This window comes from Thalassophryne amazonica, unplaced genomic scaffold (genome assembly GCF_902500255.1).
Source record: "Thalassophryne amazonica unplaced genomic scaffold, fThaAma1.1, whole genome shotgun sequence".
Lineage (NCBI taxonomy): Eukaryota > Metazoa > Chordata > Actinopteri > Batrachoidiformes > Batrachoididae > Thalassophryne > Thalassophryne amazonica.
Genome location: NW_022986358.1, coordinates 44,226 through 57,182, shown reverse-complemented (window position 1 = coordinate 57,182; position 12,957 = coordinate 44,226). Strand labels below are relative to the sequence as shown.

Sequence of the window (12,957 nt, the reverse complement as noted above, 5' to 3'; positions counted from 1 at the left end):
TAAACATTTCTCTTTTACAGATGCAATTTACAGTCAGGATCAGATGGAGACAGTAACCACACCACCTGTGAGCTCTCTCCAATATCAGATGCAGATTCATATGGTAAATATTTGGGGGAGGTGATGGTCTAGTGGTTAAGGTGTTGGGCTTGAGTCCAGAAGATTATGGGTTCAAATCCCCACCTGACTGGAAAATCACTAAGGGCCCTTGGGCAAGGTCTTTAATCCCCTATTGCTCCAGGTGTGTAGTGAGTGCCTTGTATGGCAGCACCCTGACATCGGGGTGAATGTGAGGCATAATTGTAAAGTGCTTTGAGCATCTGATGCAGATGGAAAAGCGCTATATAAATGCAGTCCATTTACCATATTTCCTTTAAAAACATTTGGGGGGGTATATATATATATGTGTGTATGTATGTGTGTGTATATATATACATACACATACATATATATATAATGCGTGAGGGTTGTTTGCCTATTGTGAAATATAGCAGCTTATTACTGTTAAAAGATTACAGTAATGTCCCACTATTTAGTGACAGTAAGCAGCTGCAGTTATCAGAATAGCTGTTTAAGTAGTTTTACAGGCTTTTTTTATGAGACTGCATTAGGCTCCCTCCCAAAAACAAGACTGTGAATGTTTAGCTCTTAACTGTTTCTCTGAAATGTAACTTTTTCTTCACTTTAATTTTTTATATTGATCTTGCTTCTTTCAAAAAGTTGAAACTGAGGTTTCCCCAAAGTAAACAAAAGTACTTTCGTTCTTGTTCCTGCAGCTCTAAGCAGTGCACCTCCTGTTTCACGATGCTGTCCCCCCCAACTACACTGTAGCAACACAGCTCTTCTCCAGCGATACTCCCACACACCCAAAAAATGACCAAGTCACCTGGTATGGTGCCACCCAGGCCTTCTGTCCTACACCTGCCATGTCCCCTGGCATCCAAGTCTTGTCCAGTGGATCCACTGCCGTCTCCACTGGAGAAAACTGTGCCTTCTATAGTGACACAGCTGACCTTTCCAGTGAAAATGATTGCGTTGTCGTAACTGTGTCCACCTTGAGTAATGCTGCAAACTCCATAGCTGGCAACAGTGGCCAAACCAATCCCATCACAAATACAATTGTTGGTGCAACTGGCTGTGGTGTGTCCTTGATCTCTGAGGCACCTGTCAGCAGTCCATCCAGCACACCCTACAGGTTAAATATCTTTTCTTTGTTTTTTTTAACTAAATGCTGTCATGTTTCAATGCAACAAAACTGTTACTACAGTGTTTATCTTATCCTCAGCTCGATGAAAAATATTTCAGTGTGTGGACATAAGTTTTATTATGTTATCCTACAGAAACTATCTGGACCTGTTTGAAGAAGAATATGATTCTGATGGTCCTGGTCTGCAGGAAGCTATTTCAAGGTCTCTGAATACTGGAACAAGTGAAAGGTTAGAAGGCAACTACATTATTTACAGAAGCATGTACAGCGTTGACTAGCAGGTATTTCAGTGACTGTATTTCCAAAAGGCTCATGCGTGTCAAGCTGTTATTGTAGGTACAACATGATCAGGTTCTGTTGTACGCGTAGTGGCATGGTAGAGTTGTTGCATCCCTATGGAATGAAACCTTTACAGCAAATTAGTTGGTGTTAATGAGGCTACTTATCTAGCATAAAGTTATTGCCATGACCATTAATACATGTATTTGTATCTTTTTAGTGATACAAGGATAAGTTTACAGGGAATACTAGAGACTATTGCTTCAAGAGTAAACAATGGAGACATTGTATGCTTCAATATAATAAGAAAAAATGTCTGGGATGGAGCATCAAGGGCCATGTGCAGGTCCAATTTCTCACCAGAAAAGAAGATGGATGTCAAGTTCACAGATGATTATGGAATATCAGAGGGTGCCGTTGACAATGGTGGGCCCACCCGAGAGTTTTTCCGGTTGTGCCTATATGAAATCAAGGATAAAATTGGCATCTTTGAAGGCCCACCCAATGCCAAAGTCCTCACATGCAACTATAAAGGTGGTTCTTCTTCTTTTCATTTACATTTTTTAATGTTTTTTTTCTTACTGAAAGTTACTCAACTAGGCAGTTTGAAGTAAGCTATTATTTTTCAGATTGCCACAATGCAGCACTTAAATACAATCGGTTTTCAACTGGAACTACTGGGTTAAACGTCTTACTTAAACCTGTGCAAACTGTTCTAGTGAAAAGAGTAAAACGTTACAAATTTTGGGCTTTTAAAGTATAGTCATTCTGGAATGGATGTGAAACCTATCAAAACATTTTTATGACTAATCTTTCATGTGAATACCCCCCCAATCCACAGCAATGAAAGAAAATAGATACTTCCATGCTGGCCAAATCATGGCAATGTCAATTGGCCATGGGGGACAGAGTCCATGTTTCCTGTCTGATGTCTTATATGAGTGTCTTCAAAAAGACCCAGACAGTGTGGCTGTAACCACTGAATGTATTACTGATGTGGAAACAAGGTCCCAGGTGCAGTCGGTAAGGAATTTTAAATGATTGCACTGAGGCACAAATCAGTAATTGATTGTGTCATTTGCATGTAGTTAGGCTGTATTTTTAATCTTCTTTCCTGTTTTAATATTTACAGATCTTAGAGGCTCAAACACAATCAGAGTTGCAAAATGCAGTGTGTCAGGCAGCCAGTTTAATCAGTCTTGCTGGTCATAATGTCCGTATAACACTTGACAACAAACAAGAGACTGCCTTGGACTTGGCTCAGTGGTATGTCCTCCAACGGACCCATGCATCCTTTGAAAGGTATGACTATGATGGAAAACATGCATTTGTGGACCGAAATTTACATAAGCATTAGCTGGAGAAATTTTACAGTTTTCCCAAAACTGAAACTATTCCATTTTATCAAATATGTTTGTTTCAACTCACTTGGTGAGATTTTCAGTGGGTTACATACATAAACTGAGATGACTGCCACTTTAAACAGCACTGAGTATACCAGCATAATGGAATTGTTAAATCTTCTGAATGACTTGCAGAATGAGTTTATTAGGGGAACTTTGGCTGTATTTAAGTGCCACTCTGGAGAACCAGTGCCTCATTGTGTTTCAGTGGGGGGGAATCTAAAGGTGTGTAGGATTTAGTGTCATCCAGTGGTGAAGATGCACATTGTAACAAACTGAAAACAACTTGCATATCTTCCCCTTTTCAAGCAGTGGCTATCAGATTTGATCATGCTCCCAAGTGAATCATTTTAGTTTTTCAGAAATGATATATTTACAGTGTTTCCCAGATGCTTTTTGAAACTTGTTTGCTGGTGCTGTGACATATTTCAAAGTAAATATTTAAAAAAATACTGCATTACCCCGTGTTACAAGTTATTCCTGTATACTGATCTGAACGTGGTACGGTCTCACTCCAGAGCAGAAGGTGGTGGTAATGCCCCATTAAGATAGACGCCAGCTGCGGTAGAACAAAAAGATCTGAATGAGAGTATTCGCTAGTGCTCCATGTTGCTGCAGCCACGACATGACCAAGCTGCCTTGTTCCCTGGATGGAAACCACCCAGGCAGGCAACCAGTCCATCTCCATATCATTAAAATAACATCAATCTACTGTAGCCAGGCGAAAAAGGGGCATCCCCTTAGTTCTCTGCATGACTTCACCCATAGAGTCATTTTGAAGACCTAAATTTTCTGCTCTGGGAACCTTACTCAGCATTTGCATAAAACATGTATTTTGGTGCTGCCTAGCAGATGGCATAGTGACCACTTGTCGCTGTAAAATACCCAGATTGAAAATGATTAATAGCTGGTTGCTTTTCTTCCAGCTCTTATATCTAATGTGACCAAGGAGCTAAAGGTAGATTTCACAGTTCTGTCTTGCACTGCATCAGTTGGGCAGTACAGTCTCATTTGAGGGCGGGTGGTAAAGTATTAAAATATGACACAGTAGTCGTACATCTGGGGACAGCCCTCATATGTCCCCATCAGAAACGTGGCACTTCCTGAGTTTTTGGGCACATTACATGCAAACAAAGTGAAAATGGAAAGAATGATGATGCAGTGGAAATCAGACGTGTTGCGGTTTGTTTGTGACCCGGAGCTCAAACATGTCGAGGCGGTTGTTCGGGTGACAGACGACAGCTACTCTGTCAAGGTGTATAGGCTAAAACCTACCAACACAAGCTCTTCAATTTGTCTAGTCTTCCCTTCTCCTCTGGGAACAAAAAAAAAAAAAACCTGCACTTTTTGTGACTGCTTCGGTGAGTGCTGCCAAAAACAAAACAGTACACCATCTTTCTGTGTGAAGCGATGCTGTGTTTGTGTTCCACAATGGCAGGCTGTCCTCAGAAGTGGGTGCATCCCGCGATATCATGCAGAAGTTTAAACAAGACTGCACCGCCCTATTGTTTCATTGTGGTTCTAAGGTTCTGATGGCCCTTTAGAAGAGGCATTCATTAATTTCCATATTACTGCTTTCCTCAGTGATGTGACTCGTGTATTTGCTGTTGTTGCTATTTCTAGGTTCAGAGAAGGCTTAAAGTCCTTAGGTGTCTTAGATGCTCTCCAGAAATACCCTCAACAGTTAAAAGGACTCTATGTGAAGACTGAAAAGCCATTAACTGCAAGTGATGTGGAAAACCTGTTTGACACTGTTCATGTGGAAAAGTGGAGCAATGCATTTGAACAGGAATGCCGCACCCTTGCATTCTGGCAGGACTATCTTCAGGATGCTGAATGTAAGTTACCTGTGGCTACCACCTCCATACTGAATTTTAAAATAAAATGGAAATGGGTTGCACAAATCTTCAGTATCTTTATCTCTAAATATTTTTCAGAGTAGTAGTTGGTGTTCTTCCCAGTCTACTCTTCAAATACATAAGTACATTTTTGTGTTATTTAAAGACAAACAGTGCCCTGTTCTTGCCACACTGTTGTTCATTAATTCTCTTTGCTGTTATAAGGGTGTCTGTTTTTTGTGTGTGTGTGTGTGTGTGTGTGTGGGGGGGGGGGGGTGTTCTGTAAAAATAAACCATTCTGAGTCTTGTCATGTATGATCTGTTCATTAAAACAGAGCTGCAAGCAGCGATTTAGGGTGTCAAGCAGGAGGCCCTTAATGTCAAATGCAGGGGCGTAGGTTTGCATATGGACCATAGGGACAAGTCACAACCAGTATTTTGGGATGGCAAAATAGTCCCTACCAATATTTAGCATTTTTTTAATATAACAAAATCATTCACTATTTTTTGCGAACTCGATACTATAATTTTAGTCGTCATGTTTTGTGTTTTCAACGTGCCAGAGTGACAGGGTTACCCATGTTGCAATTTCACTGACTCACATTCTTCTATCTCGGCAGGCAGCGCTTCATTTGTAAAGTGGGAGGTCCCGGAGCGCAGAGGATGGGTGGCTCCGGTGCAGTGTTGCCAGATGTACGATAATTATCGTATTTGTACGATAGTTTTGCCCTCTGTACGATGTACGATCTATAATGGGAAAAAATCCAAATATGTACGATAATTTCTGTTGGTTGCCCAAACACGCATCTCTCTCTGACACCCAAGAATCATTTTGCAGGTGTTTGCAGCATCAAAGACACAACACACACAGGGCTGCTGCTGGCTTTGGGCTGCTGGGACAGTCATTTGAATGAGTTCCCATCCAATCTCTGCAGGACAGGACAGGAAGATTCCCCAACCAACAACATCTTTTTTTTTTTTCAAAACTGTATTTCAACAAATGCAATAACAAACGAACAAAACACAAGAGCAAAGAGATATACAAGAAAAATAAAAAGTTCAAGTTCCTTATGGAGGTGTCAACATTTTTTCTGTGTTCAACAAAATCTGCACAAGTGTCCATGGCATCGGATGACGACAGCGACCTCGAGGTTGAATTCGACTCTTTCTAGTCTGGTAATTAACACGTTTGTGTCCCTTCACAGAAAAAAAAAAATCTTTCTAGTCTGGTAGTGCATTTGCTTGTGCACTTGCGTTCTTTTTGTGCCATAGTTTCCCCATTACTATAATTACTGTTTAAAAATGTGACATAAAATTCTTTGTAAATAAAAAAAAACCAACAACGCTAAAATAGCTACGTTGTATGCGTTTTGTTTGTGTACGATAATTTCTCCCAAAATACGATCATTTTGAGGTTTTGGTACGATAGTTTCATATTTCATATCTGGCAACACTGCTCCAGTGCAGAAAAACAAGAAGGGCGGGGCTTGAGAACAATGCTGTGCGCCACACTTACAATAAACTGCACACCCACACAAACACACCTTCACAAATGACACTAACATCCTGCCTTTTCCTCAAAAATTACTACATTTATGTTTGCTGTCTGTCTCTGTACTTTTCTGTCACTTTTGCGCTCTTTTTCATACTTTCCCTCGTTTCAAAAGTCACCGAACGCACTGTTGGAAAGAACGGGTTCTTGGCTTGCTGTCAAATTTTTCAGAGTGAGGGCTTATATGAGAACTTACGGTAATGAGAATCAGCGGTGGTTTTTTTCTCAGCGGCGCACTAGTGTGAAACGTCCGTGTTTTTCCTCTGCGTTATGACATCACAGGCTTACGTTTACCGTAATACACCATATATATCATTGGAAATCTTCTATTTTTTTTTTTTTTGGCAAATTAGGTTGCCAGATACCTACAACTGCATTATTGATGAAGAGAATAGATTATACATCTTGGTTGCAAAAACTTTTTTTTTTTTTATTAGCTCCACAAGTATTTTGTTGTTGTCTTGTTCTCTCAGGTGTAGGCCTATAGAATAGATTCGTGATTTTGGGTGCAATTTTGTTATTTAAGCTATTTGTTTGTTTGCCTACACACTTAATATTGTAAATAAAGTGTTAAATTATTCAGCATTATGTCGTCATATGTTATGTATTATGCTGTACTTGTGCGTCTAACGGTATGAGTGGGTTAGGGGGTGGTGGTGGGCAGGGGGGCCGGGGGGGTGGGGGTGGTATTGTCCCTACCAAAGCTGAGACCAAACCTACGCCCTTGGTCAAATGACATCAAATTTGTTGTGGCCCTCATAATGGAGCCCCGTGATCAAGTACAGTTGTGTTCAAAGTAATAGCATTGTGTTAAAAAAAAAAAAACTAAAGCTCAAAATCCTTATAATTCATTTCTACACACCCAAATGCATTGGCAATACTGTACATTTTAATTACTTTTCAGAAAGTGGGGGGAGGATTAGGATGTTCAAAAAAATAGCAGTGTCTGCATTGTACTTGACCATCTCAAACATCTACTGTATAAACTGAAAAATGATTCATTTTTCCCGTGAATGACTGAACTAATATGTAGTTGTATAACCACTGTTTCTGAGAACTACTTCACATCTGTGTTGCATGGAGTCGACCAACGTCTGGCACCTGTGAGCAGGTATTTCAGGACAATTGGAGTACATTCTACAATTTCTCTGCATTTCTTAGGGCCCCTTTACACAGTGCGAATTTGGTCGATTTGCGTGTAAAGTGCGCATGAAGCAGGAATTGTATGCAAAACATGTTGAATTGTACCTGCTTCTAAGGCCTCGTACACCTGTTGCTGCAACTATTTGTGCACACCAGCGGCTATAAGACAGAGTGTGCGCTGTGCAAGCCCATCGAACCCTCTCGCGGCAGGTTCTGCCAAATTCCAGCTGACACACACGAACATCTAACACCGCTTGTATGGCAATTGGATAATGTGTGGCCATTCGAACTATTAACATGACAACAGTCAGCAGATAATCACTGTCGTGCTGGTAGTGAAATTTGTATGTGTGCCCCACGAGTGTGGTTCTGGTATGTGTGCACGCTAAACTGACAGGTGTGGCTGCAGACAGAAGCGGCTGTGGAGATCTGTGGTTCTGAACAACACGTGCTGTGTTTGGATGGACATGAACTAACAACTGCCCACTGTGATGCGCGTGTCTGCTTGCTGTTATCACATGGACATCAATAAAAACATATATCACTATGACGACAGGCTGCAGTGAGCAAGCAGGCGCACACTGTAGCCCATTGACATGCTACCCCCCAGGCTGAAATGGACCGTCTGATCATAACACGCAGCGGGCTCATATGGGCCACTCATCGTCCACATGATGCGGTGTCAATCCTGTGGCATGTCCTCCACAAGACACATGTCAGGCAGGACACGCGCGCGGGGCCGGCTGGACACCACCAGAAGATGTGGACATGATGAGACGAGTGAACTGCTTCTCATTCATGTCATTTCATGACTGTATGTCAGTGACCATGGGTCATCTACAGAGGAAAAGACAGACAATATTTGTATTGCCCACTTGATAAATGCAGTGTTTTTACATGGTTTTATACAGGACAGCGATGGTAGCTCAGTGGTAAAGTTTCTGTCTGGCAATCAGAGCTTTTGTAAATTGCAGGTTCAAATCCTTTGGATGGCGTGTGTGTGTTTTTATATATAATTTTTTTTCATAGCAGCTGCGTGATGTGGTTACACATACTCCAGCTGCTTACACTGTGTTCCCACTGCGACAGTGTCGTGCACAAAACCGTCGCAGCACAGTCGTTAACACCTGCCTGGCAGCTCAATGTTTTCATAGTTCACTTAGCTGTTCCACCATGATTCTGCCTGATTTGTACTATGTGGGAACGAGCCCTTAGATTTTTAGAGACAAATACACAGCAACTAGCATGTACAACATTTGCTGCCTTAGTTCTGAGGTTCCACCTGTAAGGGTTGTTTTGTGTTGTTTTTTTTTTTTTGTTTGGAACAGCCTATTCTTCCTTCACTTTCTGTAAAGTACTAACAAATTAATTTTTTTTTTAAATGTTTTGATTTGAAACAGAATGTGCAGTGTTCACAATGCATGTGTGTATGGAAATAAAAGCCATTACAATTTTGAGCTTTACTTCTTTAAAAACTCTGTTACAATGTTATGAGAATTCCCCCAGGCAGAATACATGCACTACAGTAGGAGAAGTAAGAGAATTGGATTTGACCAGATGTAGACTAACTAGATGGGGACTGGTGAGGGTTGAGAGCTGAGGGAGCCAGTGAGCTGGAAATCTATGAACAGAAAAAAAGGTTATTCCTCCTCACCAAATATGCAGTCTGAGTTGTTTCTCTGTCAAACAGACAATCCTCTTCACTTTAATTTGGTGAAAATCTGTTAAGTAGTTTTAACGTAATCCTTCAAAGTCTGTATAAAATGAAATCTTGATCCAGGATCCGGATCACCTCCAAAATTTAGTGGCGTCTTCCATGGCCTAATATCTATCTGTGGTGAAAATTTTGTCAAACACTGCAGTAGTTTTGACGTAATCCTGCTGACAGACAGTCAGCGCCAGTGATTTTAGTACATCCTTGGCGGACATAAGTTTACTCAGCAATTGAACAGGCTGGGTATGGCTGGGGTAACAACAGGAAATCAAAATACAGGGCAGACAAAATCCTTGAAGGCTCAGGAAAAACTCATATTCAGGACAACATGGTCAAAGACAGGACAATAATAAACAGGCCAAGATCCAAAAAACAAGAAGTCAGATAAGGAACACTGGCGAGAAGGCTACAAATTTTATAAACTTGATTCAAACTATATTAATTACAAGTTTTCTAATTTAATAAACTTGTGTTTAACTTCAGAATATACAGTAATCAGAAACTGATCTTGAGGTTAAAATTTTTTTTAAGGATTTTCACTGCTGTGTATAAATTGGTAGTTGTGATGTTCCTCTGACACATTTCTGCACTCTCTTCCGTGTTTTGGCCTGGATGCCTCGTTTCTATTGGACATGTGAAGATGCTTCACATTGCGCAGTAATGAAAATTGAATTGAACTTTGACCGAGGTGAGTTTGATTTTTTTGCGAAACGTCTCATTGAAAATAACGGGTTTTAGAGTGATGCGCACCACATTTGCACTCTTGATATGAAAGGCCCTTTACAATCTAGCGCTGATTCACAGTAGTGTGTGTATTAAGAAGACCGAGGATGAATCAGAACAGTGACAGTAGCTGTGTAGAGAAAATGGGTACTCAATTAGTGAAACTCTGAGGCACGGAGAGAGGTTGCACCATAGCACTATTATTTTGAACACAACTGTAAAATTTGGCTTTAGTACACCAAAGCCTTGCTGAGAATGCTGTAAGGTAGGTTCTTAGTCATCCATGTGAAAATGAGAATCTTCCTTAAAGTTTAAACTGGACTTCTTGTTTAGCTGCCAAACGTTTCAGCACGCATCATCGGTCTGGGGTAATATAGGTGTTCCCTAACCAGTAATTGTTCTTGCCCTAGGTTTGTAGTAGGTGTAATTTCATTGTGTTTATTTCACAGTTGAAAAAAACATTCTTCTGGAAGAAATCCTGATTTTCTTCACTGGCTGTGACAACATTCCTGCGCTTGGCTTTTCCCCAAAACCAAGGCTCGAGTTCATCTCTCATTCTCGATTCCCAGTGGCCAACACTTGTGAAAATATTCTGCGTATACCTATCCATGCGGAATATAGGGCTTTCCAATCTGATATGGATTTTGCAATCCGCAATTCACCAGGGTTTGGAAGGGCTTGAGAGGACAAATTGTGATTGAGTTCAGTGCAGCAGATGCTGTTTTTGCTTGTTTTGTTTTTAGGTTTTTTTTTTTTAAGTTGGTGCCATGTAGGCCAGTGAAACATTTTAACATTCCTTCTATACATGTTTAACAATGTGGCATTGCAAAATTTTCAAGTTAAACATTCAGATTTTGTCCACTTTGTGTGCAGTGTTACAGGATGTGGCAACTCGAAGAACCAGTGCATGTTTCCAGACATCTTATGTGGAATTGCTGGATTTGTTTAGTGCAATGTTGACTTGAGTATTATAAGTAGCATGCCAGATGTGTTTAATGTAAAGGCACAAAGATTTGCACACAGTGATTTTATTCAAGTGTGTGTGTACAGTACCTTGAAATAGAATTCATGCATTTTAATGTTTATGCAATTTCAGATACAAAAAGTTTTCCCAATATAAAAAATAATTCAAAAGTTATCTTCCTTGAACTCAAAGCAAATCTCTACAACTTGATATAAATTAATTAATATTTTTTGCATAACCACTCTTAGCTTTCACCAAAACAGATCAGATCTAGGCTTGCATCTTAATGTACCTTCTGGTAATTTGTAGCTAAACTTTCAGGTCTTCGTTTTAAGAAACTCCTCCTCTATACCACTTCATCATGATGTTGTATAACTGGTGATACAAAATGCAAAGTTTGCACAATTTTTTTTCAGTCACGGCCACAGAAGCCTGTAACTTCTTCTGGATTGACTTGGTGGCTTTCCTCATGCTTCTCCTTCTTGCACAGCCAATCAGTTTTTGAGAACTGTCTACTCCATGTAGATTTACCACAGAGTGCCACACTGTTTTGTATTTCTTCGTAAATTATGTAAATGGTCTAAGACCGATTCAGTAACTTTGAAATGTTCATGTATTCATCCCCCAACTTGTCTGAAGAAAACTGACAATAAAACTGATTTACAGGTATTATGCCAAAGCGTAGCATTGCTTATGCAACCTGTCATTTTGGCTTTTATATTTTTAATTAGTTTATATCAAATTGTAGCAATTTGAGTTTAAGGACGTTAATTTTAGATTTTTAATTTTTTTTTCATATCTATTGAAAAGCCTGTTTATTTTTGGGTTTGAAATGCCATGAACAAATTAAAATACATAAAATACAGAAAGCCGGAATACTTTATCAAGGCCCTGTGTATATATTGTGTCAAGCCCCCCCCCTTTTTTTTTTCCTCAATGGATATGGCTTGCAAGTAAACCCAGAAAACTGCATTTTATAAATTCAGATTTGTAGTAGTGATTTACACATCTACCCCACTGAAGCACTGATTTTTGTTATTCCCATTTTGCACAAAGATTTATATTATGTATGATTTTTTTTTTTTTTTTTTTTATGTGAGCAGAATCTGAGTTCAGACATGTTGCCGTTGTTCATGGTTTGAGAACTGAGTGTCAACATGGTGTTGGCTGGTTGCAGTGACTTTTTATATGCTGAAATGGTTTGTATTTTTGAAAGTTTCCAAAATAAAAAATATATTGTTCCATAACTGTACATGTGCTTAGTGAAAATGCAGCAGTTGTGATGTAAGATGTTAAATAACATGCATCTCTCTTAAATGTAGTGTATTCTGTGACAGCTGAATAATTATGCCTTTTATGCCATGAAAAGTATTTACTGGTAGATAAGTGGCTAATTTACCTTGTACCTTTTAAGATCTTGTAGAAAGGATAATGCTTTTTTCCATTTAGAATGCAAGATGCATACATTAAAAAAATCAAATACTCTGAACATAGATTTTAATCAATATTGCTCAGTCACAGTATATGACAAATTACATGTTGGGTTTTTTACAAAAAATATTTGAAACCCAAGACTTGCTCAAAATGCATGGTCCCCACCTCCATCCTACGCTATGCCAATAAAAATCTAATGCACTTTTTTTTCTTACTTATTAGGGTGGTACTTATGTTGCCAAGTTCTGAAATTTAATACTCTGATCCCCTAAATAGGTTCCAGTTGATGGAAAAAAAAACATGCTTGTAAAACTATAAATTTTTAGAGGTAGCTCAAAAGCTTTGAAATTTTTCTATTTTATGCTATATAACGCTATACAAACTGAAGCTTAATGGTGCCCTAACCCATCCTAAATAACATCAAAAGTCCTGATGCATCCTCCAGGTGCTCACTTCGAAGTTCAAGATCAAATCAAATCAATTTTATTTATATAGCGCCAAATCACAACAAACAGTTGCCCCAAGGCACTTTATATTGTAAGGCAAAAGCCACACAATAATTACAGAAAAACCCCAACGGTCAAAACGACCCCCTGTGAGCAAGCACTTGGTGACAGTGGGAAGGAAAAACTCCCTTTTAACAGGAAGAAACCTCCAGCAGAACCAGGCTCAGGGAGGGGCAGTCTTCTGCTGGGACTGG

At 39.6% G+C, this 12,957-nt stretch overlaps 1 protein-coding gene across 3 annotated transcripts; it reads left to right on the top strand.

Moving 5' to 3' along the window:
* The first annotated feature begins 363 nt into the window (after positions 1 to 363).
* LOC117506117 lies at positions 364 to 4,192 on the top strand. Of its 3 annotated transcripts, XR_004559382.1 has the most exons (4): positions 364 to 1,195; positions 1,341 to 1,436; positions 1,707 to 2,509; positions 2,619 to 4,192. XR_004559382.1 is itself a non-coding variant. In XM_034165625.1 (3 exons), the coding sequence occupies exons 1-3, from the start codon at positions 927 to 929 to the stop codon at positions 2,098 to 2,100; spliced, it is 759 nt and encodes a 252-aa protein (XP_034021516.1). In that variant the 5' UTR covers positions 364 to 926; the 3' UTR covers positions 2,101 to 4,192. The 3 variants fall into 3 exon arrangements, 1 of the variants encoding a protein (XP_034021516.1); XM_034165625.1 differs by having other exon boundaries at positions 1,707 to 4,192; XR_004559383.1 differs by lacking the exon at positions 364 to 1,195 and having other exon boundaries at positions 1,224 to 1,436; positions 1,850 to 2,509.
* The last annotated feature ends 8,765 nt before the right edge of the window (positions 4,193 to 12,957 follow it).